Source organism: Daktulosphaira vitifoliae, unplaced genomic scaffold (assembly GCF_025091365.1).
Source record: "Daktulosphaira vitifoliae isolate Bord-2020 unplaced genomic scaffold, ASM2509136v1 Scaffold_1, whole genome shotgun sequence".
Classification (NCBI taxonomy): Eukaryota; Metazoa; Arthropoda; class Insecta; order Hemiptera; family Phylloxeridae; genus Daktulosphaira; species Daktulosphaira vitifoliae.
Genome location: NW_026099572.1, coordinates 38,926,517 through 38,940,554, shown reverse-complemented (window position 1 = coordinate 38,940,554; position 14,038 = coordinate 38,926,517). Strand labels below are relative to the sequence as shown.

Below are 14,038 nucleotides of genomic sequence, written 5' to 3'. Positions count from 1 at the left end.
TCATTTTATAGGTAGCAGCACAAATACTACTTGTAGATAACAACAAGTAAAATATGTAGTAATCTAATCCTTATAACCATTTATAATCAGCTGTTTTTATATCTTATCATGATCGATATTTGTAACCAGAAAAATTTAGATATTCTAAGTATACTGATTTCTTGAGAGATTTTCCAAAGGGCTCTTTGTCAATAATTAATCATAAAAGTCAAGCATATAGTTTATTGATACAAGTAGTATTAAGTATTATTAATACACTTCTAATTTTCAAAATTGTAAAATGGTATTCATTAATTAATTTAATACTATATATTTCATGTATATATAATTGTTTTTTGAAATTGTGTTTTTCTGTCTTCAGGGCAATGAAAATTCGTTACCGATGGAACTTTGCTCAAATTGTAGGTGTAAAACTATAAAATATTATTTTTATAATTTGTAATATTTTTTTGCAATTACAGTTGATGCTGATGAAATCAGACGACTTGGAAAACGATTTCGCAAACTTGACCTTGATAATTCAGGTGCCTTAAGCCTTGATGAATTTTTGTCTTTACCAGAACTACAACAAAATCCATTAGTTCAAAGAGTTATAGATATATTTGATGAAGATGGCAATGGAGAAGTAGATTTTAAAGGTAAACATAGTTTTAATAATGTAATCTCATGTCACATCTATTAAAACGATTGAATGATTTTTATAGAATTTATTCAAGGTGTATCACAATTTAGTGTCAAGGGCGATAAGGAATCTAAATTACGTTTTGCATTTCGAATTTATGACATGGATAATGATGGATATATATCAAATGGTGAATTATTTCAAGTAAGTCGAAGGAAAGATAATATTTTATCCTAAATATTAATTTAATTGAGTATCTAAGTACTATATTAAAAAAATTAAATTAACAATACTTGAAAAATAGAACTAGGGATTATTTTATCATCAAAAAACCTTCACCCTAGTTAAATCAAATTTAGTTATTGTAATTTTTTTATTTGTTCACAGCCTTTTAGACCACACATCAAAACATAACTATCTCCATCCATCATTATTTTTTATGCCATTATATGCCAATCTTCATCTGGATAAAAATGTGCTACATCCCTCGTAATACAGCCTTCCCATCACATTTGGGGTCTTCTCAAAGGTCTTTTCTTTCTTGGATTTTCTTGTATCACTGTCTTAATTATGGCTTCAGATTTCCACCACGCATGGCTTGCTCATTCCAGCCTATTCCTTATCATCTTATTTACTATATCTGATCTGTTGTATTAGTCATATAGTTCCCCATTGTGTCTTTTACACCTTTCCACCATTTGTGGGTCATGGCAGAGTCCATTTATTCTTCTTATTATTTTCTTTTCAAAAATCTTCATTCTTAACTCATAATTATTCCTAACAGTTCAGCATTACCTCCATACATATACATCTTATTAGCGAAATGTATAGCTGGACTTTTAGTTTATTTGAGAGGTTACCTGATTTAAATAAGTTGTCCAAGGCGTAATAACACTTTTTGCTCATTTAAAATATTTTTAGTATTTTAAACCCTATATTCTTTGATAGGGTGATCATAATACTCAGATATTTGAATTCTGTTTTTATTTTAAAAATGTAGGACCCTACCTTTAAGAACTCTTCTGTTTGTCTTCTATCCCGTTCAATGTAAAAATTATTAAAAAAAAAGAACAACAAAATATTAATTGTCTCAAAAGTTATAAGAATTTCCAGTTTGGCCTAGTAAAATGTATTTCTCATAATATATTCATTATAATTGTGAGCATATTATATATATCAAATATAAACTATAATGTAATAGATATTATATCACATAATATGATTAAATTTTTTTTCAAATTGGGTTTTAAGTTTTTAATAGTTTTTTAAATATCAATATTGGTTGTTTATGTCTTTAGTTTCATTAAAAAGCCTTTTAGGTGTTTATTGGTTAGGGTGTAATCTGGTTCAAGGCCCTACCACGGACAGAATAAGTAATCATAAAACAATATTTAATTTTAGGTTTTAAAAATGATGGTTGGTAACAATTTAAAAGACACTCAATTACAACAAATAGTTGACAAGACTATATTATTTGCTGATAAAGATGAAGATGGAAAAATTAATTTTGAAGAGTTTTGTTCAGTTGTTGGTAATACTGATATACACAAAAAAATGGTTGTTGATGTTTAAGTTGTGAGTTATCATCAGCATTTAAACATTTTATTTAATTCTTATATTAAGTAATATTTTTCATACACTTATTGTCACTCTTAATTTCTACAGTTATTATTTTCAAACTTCTTAATTACACTTTTACGTAGGTTATTTTTATAAATATTTATAAACTTTTCTGTTATATAACATTAGTTTATCTTCCAATTTATATTTCTTGTATATACTATATACCTAGATTTTCTAATAATTAAATTATATTAGAATAAATATTAATATATAGTTATCCTACACTATATGTTATAATAATAATGTAAACAAATATAATACTCATAAGTGTTCATTAATTAATTTTTACTACTTGTATTTTTCAACTAAATAGTTAAGAAGTTTTTAGTTAATAACCTACTAAGTTACTAATAGAAAATTTACAGTAAAATCTAATGTTTGTTTATTGTTACTTATAAATAGAGCCCTGTTTTGTATGCATTTAAATATTTTTTAAAGAATTTCAAAACTTGTAGAAATTTATTTTAAGTGATTCATAAAATGTGAGTATTTTAGATCAATTGCAAGCTATAAGTAAAAAAATAATTTCGTTATTTTTTAAAAAATTTGAAAAAATTCTAGATAAAAATGTAAAACCATTAAATAGATTATATTTACAACTACTCATGAAAATATATAATTCATTCCCTCTTCCTCTTCCTAAGGCAATTAGCTGGTTTTTAATGTCAGATTTTTTGTTCTAGAATGGAAAAACTACCAATTTTTATATCAGAATCTATAATGTAAATTAATTAATTTTAGTTAATTGCATACAAAAGTATGACTAACATTAATTTGTTTTGAATAGCCCAAATGAAATATAAAATTGCATATAAATTAGGTCTCTAGTTATAAATTTTATTAAAAAAATGTTGTGTGTTTGTATTGTAATAATATTATATTATATGAGACTAAACTTAGAAGTTTTCATTTTTTTTTTTAAGGATTATTAACATATATCTCATTCAATTGAAATCAATCAAGCATTTTTACATGGCTATTATTAATATTTTGCATCTTCAATATTCATATAAATTGTACAAAATAACACTTTATAATATGAAATTATTTGCTTTTAAATCATTTGTCAATCATAATATAATTTTTATTGAGCTATCAAAATTATTTCATGTTTTTCATTGGTCTTATTCACAAAAATTATATTGTTGGGTACCCAATAATATTTACCTAAACAATTATTTTTTACTCTAGTCAAATAATAATTTTTACTAGATAACTTTGTACAGAAATTATTACTATCTGAATTATTTTCTAATTTAGTATTGTTTACTTTTTAACAATTTTTCATTAAAAAACTATTTTAAATATAATTAATCAAAAAAAAGTTGCAAATATGTTTTTATTTTAAATATTATATTTATTAATGTTGCACTAGTTCTTTTCATACAATATGTATATTTATCATTTATTTTAATTGTATTTTATAAACTTTTCAAACCTAACTTGTTATAGCTTATATCTTTAATTAAATTTTTGAAAAATACTTGATGTATTTTTAAAATCAAAATTGTAAATTATGTATTATTTAAAATTTATCTATAAATCATAAAAATCAAAATGATTTTCAACCTTGAAATTTTCTAAAATCGTTAAGATTGGAACCTTTGGTATTGAATTTATTTAGCTAATTATAATTTAAGTGAATAATTTTAACAGTATTTTTTTAATAACATCATCAAATAGTAAATTATGCATGTAGTAATTACAACATAATAGTTACACATAATTGTTAAGTTCCAATTTATAAATTAATATAAATAATTATATAAAAAAATACCTAGCTTCACATCAAAGCTAAAAGATTATCTTACAGTAGAATTAAGTTAAATTTCAATTTATTTTCATTATAGCAAAAAAAATCAAATTTAATAAATTCATTACAAAAAGGTAACATACAATTAAAAGTACTAAAATAGGTATGAAATAATAATGGAAAACGAGAGTTAAATTTAGTGATTTTGAAATTAATTTGCTCCAAGAGCTCGAAAAATTGTTTTTTGTTTATTTACATACATAATGATTTTATAATTCAAATCACTTGATTACTACGATTATGATTTTAAAATGTAGACAGGTGGAGAAGTGCTGGTATGACTATAACATTAGATATTTCATAACCTCCCTACGAGGTATAAAAATGTTTTGTAACTTCTGAAATATTGATCCAAAAATTGTTTTGTCCAGTTATCTACTGAATAAATTCATTTTTTAAGCTAATTAAATATATATGTTATCTCCTAAAATAATAAAGTGAACACCAATATAAGGTATAATGAATGATACTAAAAAGTAATTTATAACAGATATGTAAAAAAAACATAAGTAACAAACATTTTATTCAAAAATAAAAAAATAATTTTATTAAAAATATATAATTTTATGATATAATAGTTTAACTTTTATATCATAAAATAATATGATAGTTTAAACTGTCAACAACTGAAGAAACTATTTTTATATAGTCAGACAAGTTAAGGAGTTTTAAAATTTTTTTTTTACATAAAAGTTGCATTAAATTTATGTAACAAAACTTATCTAATATCATTAAATTTTCATCAATAAATACATTTTTAAATTCATAACAATCTTGTTCTAAAATTTTTAATTGGTCAAGCACAATTTCTTTAAAAATGTTTACATTGTTAAATATGATTAATTGTTTAAGACCTTCAAATGCAAGTGTTGTAATGTTAGATTGCTCTTTATAAAAATTAGATTGCTCATTGAAGAATGGATTGATAGTACTATTACAAATAGTTCGTCTTTCTATAACAGACATAATATTCCAAAAACATAAAAAAGCAGATTCTGGACACATGATCAAATTAACTGTAGAAATTTGAAACATTTTTGTTAGGCAAAAGTAAGGGTTTAATGTAGAAGATAGGTTGTAACACAAACGGTTAACAAATCTTGTTGCCTCAATCCGGATATCAGGATTCTCATCTTGTAGAAGCACTACAATTGTTTTCCATAGTCTAACATCATTTTTCAAGTTGATAAAGTAATACAAAGATCTAGCACAGCTGAAACGATCAGATGAATCAAAAAAATCACAATTTATGTACTTGCAAACAGATGTTAACAATGATTGACATTTTTCTTCTGGGCACAAACAACTTAATACAGGGAGCATTGAAATAAAATCTTTTTCTGAATAAGATGAGCACTTTTCAAATATTTTATTAAAATATTTTTTGTCAACGTTAATTTTATAAATATTTTTAATATTATTTTTCAATAGGTTGTCAATATTTAATATGATTAATCTAAAAATATTATTATTTTTTGTATTCAAATACTTTATTAGCTTATTTACAATAGATTCTTCATACTTAGAATGAATTTTTAGAAAACTCTTAAGGAATTTTACACTTATGTATTCATCAAATAGTAAATACTTCTCTATAATTTTACAATTGTCATTGGATTGAGCAATATCATTTTCAATCATTAAATTTATAACTTGACCATAACCAATTTCTGATTTGTGAGGAAATGGACCTGTTATGTCTGGGTTCATAGAAATATAAATAGCCTTGCATAAAGGTTGCATATCATTATACGAAGAAATAGCTACTACTTCATACTTTATTCTAAATTCAAGTGAATAAACATTTTTCAAATACTGATACAAAGAAATATAACCATGAATGTGATTTGAATCTTTTAATATTGATGAATTATTTATATTATAAAAATGATCAATTTTACTGCCAACCATATCCAAGGCAGATAATAACTTATTTTTTTGTAAAGTGGTTGTGTAAGCTTGAGCTGCCATATTTCTGACTGTATAAATGTCTAATGTTAAACCAATTTTAGTTAAATTATGTCTAAGGTTTAAGATAAAATTTTTATGTGCCGTAGATAACAATGACCATGATTGTAACTTCACCCCTTTTAGTAAAGACATGTAAGGAATAAGTAAACTTTGGCTAGATAGAGAGTTATTAGTAATTTGTGTCCACAGTTGTTGTAAATGATGCATTATTTTTGGAAATTGATATAGCAATGGTTCTAAAGGTAAGTGTGACAACCATAAAGTGTTGTTTAATCGATTTTGTCCAATCAATTTAATTTGTAGAGAACTAAAGAACTGTAGAGCAGCATTCCTACAAAAAAATTAATAGATTAAATATTAATTAAACAAATAGGATCATAAGCCAAAGAGAAATCAATATACTTTAATAAAAATTTAAGCTTTATAAATTTATCTAGATTTATAAATCTAATTTAAATAAAGCCTAACTTCATTTAAAAGGTACAATATTATTTTCAAAAAATATTTCATAATCACAATAATTTCAAACATTAACACTTTTTTGAGTGAACAGTACAAGTTGAAAACATAGAAGCATATTCAATGAATATACAAGATTTTATTGGAATTCCTAATACTAAGGATGGCTTGAAATCAGATTTTCTCAAACTTTAAGTTTAAACAATAAAAACAATTTATTTTGTTTAAGTAGGCTTATTTATTTTTCTTTTTTACTAATTTTTTTTTATGTATGGCAAATTAAAACATTACCTATAATTTAAAAATTGTGAGAAAAAAATTAAACCATTTGTAAATATTTTTATTTATTGTTTAATTAATTAAATACTACTTAAAACTAATATTCAAGTATAAAAAATAACATCTGGTATATGGCTAATCTTGATTATCAAGAGATGAGGTGGTATGTTTTGTAATTTTTCTGACAAAATACTGGCTGAATTGCATAAAAAATTATTTCGCCAGATCCTGTAATTATACATTATGTAACATATTTTGGGGGTGTATGAAGCCTAAAATATATACAAATACACCTAACAATATTCTACAATTAGAAGATGAGATTGAAAAAATCACAATTGGTATGTAGTCGTATATGTAAGAGTCAACACTTTAATGACTGTTTATTTTAATGCTGTGCGCCACATAATATGGCCATATTCCAGATATTAATTTTAAAATGGTAGACGATTCTAAATTAAATTAAAATTTAATTTTTGGAAAAAAAAAAGTAAGTTTTTTTAATTTGGCTTGATTTGTTACAGTATATCCTATACATAAATAATATGAAACTGAAAATTATTTAGTATTAAATAAATATGTAATTACCTAATTGTCCAAAATGGTGACCCAAGTTTATCAATACATAAAAATACTAATTCTTCAATAAAAGGACTTAAATACTCTAGGGTAATTGATGAGTTTGAAACAATAGCGGTAAGTAAATGGAGTGCTTTAGCTTGTGGTAAATCAACTACACTGTGTACATACAAATCTGATAAAATATTCTCTTTGGCAATATTAAATAATTGATTTACGCAATATTTTATCATTTCCTAAAAAGCCAAAGAATTTTATTACCATTTATTTACTCAACTAAATCTTGTTTAAGAACTAACTAAATAACATAATATCATGACAGTAATTAAAATGACTATCATAAAAATGCTTTGAAGCAAATCTGCAGATATTTTCCAAAAGCAACATAAATTCTTATTTCAATATTAACAAGTTTGATGGTTTATAAGTAAAATTAATTAATAAATACATACTATATAAAATAATATTTAGTATAAAAATGTTATTATATATATTGTATTGTAATTTTAACAAGCTAATAAAATAAAAAAATTACTAGTCAATAACATTTTCAAATAATACTTCAAAATGATAAAAATAACATAATACACCTCACCTTAACTCTGTAGTTTAAATATTTATAACTTTCGAAATGATAGATTAAAAGATATTATCTGCCAGTCATTTTCTTAATAAGATCATTTTTTATTTTGTAAGCTAGTTAAATATACATGTAAACAAAAATAGTATGTATTTCAACTACAGCAGCAATTTGCACATAAAAAATAAGTCATTGGGGCAACATAAGTTTTATTTTAATATATGATTAAAACTCGAGTATTTCTGGAACATTTTCAAAACTTAAGTTGAAAAAATTAATTTTTTACGTAAAATCAATTTTGAATCCCCCTCTGTAGTCATCAGGTAAAAGAACAGATTTTTAAAAAAATTATTAGTGGGAAGAATGAGGTTGAAGAAAGAACAATCTTGAATAGACTGATGATAATGGATTTGTGGTGTAGTGAGAAAAGAGAATACAAAAACAGAAAGAACACAGGAGGAGAATCGAAGATTGATAGTGGAAAAAGAAAAACCATTTTTAAAGACAGTAAAAGAGAGGAAGGTGTGGAATGAGGCTGAAATATAGTTCTATAAGACTGTAGTTAGACCAGCTGTGATGTATGGTTCAGAGTGTTGGGTGGTTGACAAGAGAATAGAACAGAGAATGAATGTAGAGATAAGATGGATGAGTATAGTGACTAGAGAAAATAGGATAAGAAACAAACATATATAAGGAGTATAGGTGTCGCGTCAATCTTGATTAAGATAAGAAAAAATAGACTTAAATAGTTTGGTCATGTTATGAGGAGAGAGAAATCGGAAGCTGTAAGAACAGTTATGGAAGTAAACATTGAGGGAAGAAGAGGTAGAGGAGTACAAAAAAAGAGATGGAGAGATGTTATTTACATGTCACATAATTTAATGTGATATGAGGATGGCTGATGTGTGTGTAGATGATGTAGGAGATCATGTCAAGTAAAATTTTAGATAAAGATTGATGACCGCAAGTAGTTGGAATAAAGGCAAAGAAAAAGAAGAAGATTTGTATATAAAAGATATATGCACACATAAGAATACATTTTTTTAACTTTGAGATTAGAGAGAACTTTATTATGTATAAATACCTTGTTATTAACTACTATTGCTTGAATAAGGTATCGTTTTCCAGCTGATCTTCTTGAAATTTCATTATCAGGCTTCATATTATTTAACTCATTGTTCAATATATGTTTACACCAATTTGAAGATTCTTTCCAATTTTTAATTAATTTCCCTAATGATCTACAAGTTGCTTCCATAACTCCTTTATGTCTGCATCTTAGTAAAACATCAACTATTATGTTAGCACATCTCAAGATAACATTATCTTTCTTATTACTTTTATAAATATCATTATAAAATAGTGAAACTGTATAGTCACTTGCTACTTCACAGCAAATCTAAATAAAAGTTTTTTATTTAGATTAATAAAAATTGTTAGTAAATTAACTCATTTTTATAACAAAATACTTTTATATTTATCCATAGGAAATTTAAAAGAAATGTGTTGGTGGGTGTTTGAACATTTTCCTTCGATGTTTGACAAAGACTACTTAATGCAATATCCATTTGAGCAAATGAAGGAGCACCAGTTTTTTCTAAAAAAAAATGAAAATAGTTTATCAAAAACATAAAATATTATAAATACAAGTATATTACTTAATTTTGTAGATTACTCTAAGTTTTACCTTATTAAAATTAATTGATTATTTAACATATTTGCATTCAATTATACTAGAGAGATTTATTATATTGTTTTTAATTTAATTAAATTGCTTAATGTTAACAAACAATCCTAATAAACAGTAGAGCAGTGAAACAGGAAAATTTAAATTCACAATTCTAATGGGTTCCCTTGGTTGGGTTCCTATGTCTCCATAAATGATGAGCAAAATAGGAGATACATCTATACGTTGAAAAAGCAGGACCTTAAGAAGCCATTTCTTTGTATAAAAAAAATGATATAATGAATGCTTGTATAGAATAGCCAAATATTAAAAATACTACAGTTAAACTACAGCTTAGTTACATAATATGGTTTTGCAGCAAATTTTTATTTTTAACGATTACTAAATAGTAGGTATATAGAACACAACTGTAAAATTATGGACTCCAATATTAAATACGGCGTATTTTATACATATTTTAAAATCTTCTGTTTTATAGCTCCATATTGTATATTTCAAACATTTACATACCTTCACCCTCAACTTTTGAAGCTAAAGTATCCAACATAAGTTTTAAACTACATTCAATTAAATTTAATAGTAATTCAATTTCATTTTCATTTAACTTTTCCATTAAAAGTGATTTTTCTCCAAAAGATAGTTGTTTTATTGCAGAAAGTAATCCATAAAGTGTTCCTTTGGTAACATTGTCAACAAAATTTGTCTTCAATTTATTCTCTTGTTCCTTAGCTAATTTCAATAAATATGCAGAAACATTACGATGGTTGATTTCAAATATGCTTGTCTTTAACCCAGATTTATAAACAAGACTAGTTATTGTGTAGATTAAACTTGAACCACTTTCATTTTTATAAAACAATGGGTCATAACATAACTTTAAACCAAGTTTCATCCAATTTTTTGCAAAATCTTTTTCTTCTAGAGTAATTGAAAAATATGATATCAATAAGTTACTGCTTATTTTTCTAATATCATCAGACTGTAACAAATTTTCAAGTAGCAGTTTTCTACAATCATGTGAGACATAATCTTCAATTTTATTATATTTAAGATAAATTGAATACAATTTTAATGATGTTATTTTTCTTTGGTAATTTGAATCAGATTTTAAATTTTTTATGATAAAATCATGTAAATGATTAATAAAAGGTGTTGTAAGATAACAGCTTTTCTTATTTATACGCAATATATTCTCGAATCCTGTAACTAGTTTTATTCGTAGAGCAATACAATCACTGTTTATATTGTAAGTAATAAATTGGTAAAGTAAATCTATTACTTTAGGTGAAATCTTTAAATTAAATAAAACTGCACAAGCTTCTGATCTCACATTATTATTACCAGAATTTAAGGATGCTATTAAAGTGTCATTATATTCATCACGCATCAAACCATTTTCAGATTGAATAATTTTAATAATAGCTATTTGTACATATAAATCTGGCTCGTTACTCTCTTTTAATATCTTATACATCAATTTCAAACTCTTTGTGTGCTTAAATTTTAGTTCAGGTAATAAATAAGTCACAAAATTGAACTTTGTTAATCTAAAACATACAAAAAAAAAAAAATTTAGATGTTCTAAAACTGAAAATTAATTATCTCATATTTATATGTATGTACAAAAATAATTTCCATAACACAGGACAATAACCATTTTCTTATTTACAATATTTATATAAATTCTATAAGTAATTTTAATGCTGATTTCAAATATGGCTTCTGATTTTTTTATGCCAACTAGTTAGTGAGATAATAACTATACTATTTTTACTTAATTAAACTATAGTTACACAGTAAAATCATTATAATTTTTTATGATTAATAAACAAATAAAAAATGAGTATCATTTTTTAAACATTTTTTTTTAAACTTTCATAAAATAATTTTATAATGTATAATAAAAGTTTTGCAAAATTTGGAACTGTTCCATCACTTTAGAAATGTAACAGTCTCAATAGAGTAAACAAGGTTAATAAACCTCAGTTTTGGTAGTTCATGGTATATTAAAAGAGTAAAAAAAATATTAATTACATACTAACTGTGAACAGTCACCAGAATTTTTTTATATTAAATAAACCAACATAATAATAACCAATATATAATAAATAACTCCATTACTATGTAATTTAAGATTTAATAGAAAAAAAGACCATTTAATCAAAAACTTAAGCTATGCGAAAATTTTTGATGGTGAAGTTATCACATTCACTTACCACCCTTAACATAAATTATGTTAAGTGTCTTTACATTTCTTTGAATTATTTTAAAAAAGGAGAATAAATGTTAGATAAATAAGGGAATTATTCTTCAACCTATTAAGCAATATTTTAACGGTTTATAACTTCGTGTCTAAAAGCAATAGCGAGTTAAAATTAATACTTATTTAGCTTAAAGATTAATATAATTAACCTAAACAAATGTATATTTATATATTAAAAAAATGTTTAGGAAGTTGATAATGTATTGGAATTATAATGATCAATTAAATAAATATGAGAATTATATATTCAGAAATAATATTTAGTAGAAAGCCTAACTTTTTATGATAAATTGTATTTTAATCACACTTATTGACAATGAAATAATAATAATTAAATTATGATGCAACATGTTTACACTGGATAAGTTTAATAATTTTGTTTTTACTTATGAGATTTTATAAAAAAATCTCACCTGCTCAAGCAATATCATTCAAAATTTTGACATAAATCCTTTAATAATATATATATATATATAGGGTGGCTCAAAAAAAATCGATCTTCGAAATGTTTATGAGATACCTCATAAATGTATTATATACATTAAAATAAACATTTTATGAAAATTTGAGATTAAAAAAAAAATTTTTACAGGTCGCTCAACGCGTTTTAAGAAAATTGACCAAAAATACTCAAAAAAACATAAAATGTCATTATTTATTTAATTTTTGTTCAAATTTCTTACTTAGTACATCTAAATTGTTCGTTTTTTAATGCCGAATAATAATAATTAGAAAAAAAAATTGTAAGTCCAAAATTGATTGCGTAAAGTCCATAAAAAGCTCAAAAATATGGTTAAGTTCAACGAACACTTAAGTAAACCAAAAAATTTTTTTTTTTCATTTTTTTTTTTTAATTTGATTAATATTTGTGTGTATTTTAAGAGGAAAAAATTTTTTCCACTAATGTTTAAAACTACTACCTTTTTTTTTAGATTAGAACGTACGCTAGAATATACGATGTACATAAAAATAAATGAAAATATCGTCAAATTTTACTGTTTCCTTTTTACATTTTTTTATTTTAAAATTTGAATAGAAAAATTATAAATAATGAAATAATAAAATAATTCAAACCAAACACCGCTTTAATGGTTCACTGGGACGGAAAAATTTTGCCGTCCTACAACAAAAAAAATTACACTGAACGTTTAGCGGTATTAGTATCTGGTGATGGCAAAACTAAACTTTTGGGAGTGCCTAAACTTTTAAATTCTACAGGCAAATCGCAAGCTGATGCCGTTATTAAGCTTTTGGTTGAATGGAATTTAGTTAATCAAACAAATATGATATATTTTGACACTACTGCCTCCAACACTGGAAAACTAAATAGTGCATGTATTTTAATTGAAAAAAAATTATTTTATTATTTCATTATTTATAATTTTTCTATTAAAATTACGAGCTCTTTGATTTCAATCTTTACTTATCGAATAATCATTAATATTTTTATCACACTAAGTTAAAACAGACGCCAAAATATACGTGGCTTTTCGGCTAGATAAGTTTATTCTGTCTAGGATGAGTACCCCGATTGTAAAAAATCAACATTGGAAAAAAAAAAAAAAATTATTTTTATTTTTACAATTATAAATATATATGTATGTATATATAGCTAATGCCAAATTTTAAAATAAAAAAATGTAAAACAGAAACAGTAAAATTTGACGATATTTTCATTTATTTTTATGTACATCGTATCTTCTAGCGTACATTCTAATCTAAAAAAAAAGGTAGTAGTTTTAAAAATTAGTGGAAAAAATTTTTTCCTCTTAAAATACACACAAATATTAATCAAATTAAAAAAAAAAATTTTTTGGTTTACTTAAGTGTTCGTTGAACTTAACCATATTTTTGAGCTTTTTATGGACTTTACGCAATCAATTTTAGACTTACAATTTTTTTTCTAATTATTATTATTCGGCATTAAAAAACGAACAATTTAGATGTACTAAGTAAGAAATTTGAACAAAAATTAAATAAATAATGACATTTTATGTTTTTTTGAGTATTTTTGGTCAATTTTCTTAAAACGCGTTGAGCGACCTGTAAAAATTTTTTTTTTAATCTCAAATTTTCATAAAATGTTTATTTTAATGTATATAATACATTTATGAGGTATCTCATAAACATTTCGAAGATCGATTTTTTTTGAGCCACCCTAT

At 24.0% G+C, this 14,038-nt stretch overlaps 2 protein-coding genes across 4 annotated transcripts in view; one reads left to right on the top strand and one right to left on the bottom strand.

Annotated features, from left to right (window-relative positions):
* Nucleotides 1-122: 122 nt before the first annotated feature.
* Nucleotides 123-3,346, top strand: LOC126903877 (calcineurin subunit B type 2). The gene is made up of 6 exons (XM_050682417.1): nt 123-283; nt 362-401; nt 462-638; nt 705-826; nt 2,024-2,197; nt 3,169-3,346. Exons 1-5 carry the CDS (start codon nt 281-283, stop codon nt 2,192-2,194), a joined length of 513 nt encoding a protein of 170 aa, XP_050538374.1. The 5' UTR covers nt 123-280; the 3' UTR covers nt 2,195-2,197; nt 3,169-3,346.
* A 1,288-nt stretch (nt 3,347-4,634) lies between these two features.
* Nucleotides 4,635-14,038, bottom strand: part of LOC126903844 (uncharacterized) — a 12,047-nt gene continuing 2,643 nt past the window's right edge. For all 3 annotated transcript variants that reach the window (XM_050682361.1, XM_050682352.1, XM_050682367.1), the window contains 5 exons: nt 10,124-11,160; nt 9,396-9,523; nt 9,011-9,325; nt 7,356-7,582; nt 4,635-6,360 (listed from right to left, as the gene is read on the bottom strand). In XM_050682361.1, the coding sequence (XP_050538318.1) occupies nt 4,650-6,360; nt 7,356-7,582; nt 9,011-9,325; nt 9,396-9,523; nt 10,124-11,160 (3,418 nt within the window). In that variant the 3' untranslated portion in view covers nt 4,635-4,649. The remainder of the gene's footprint in view (nt 6,361-7,355; nt 7,583-9,010; nt 9,326-9,395; nt 9,524-10,123; nt 11,161-14,038) is intronic.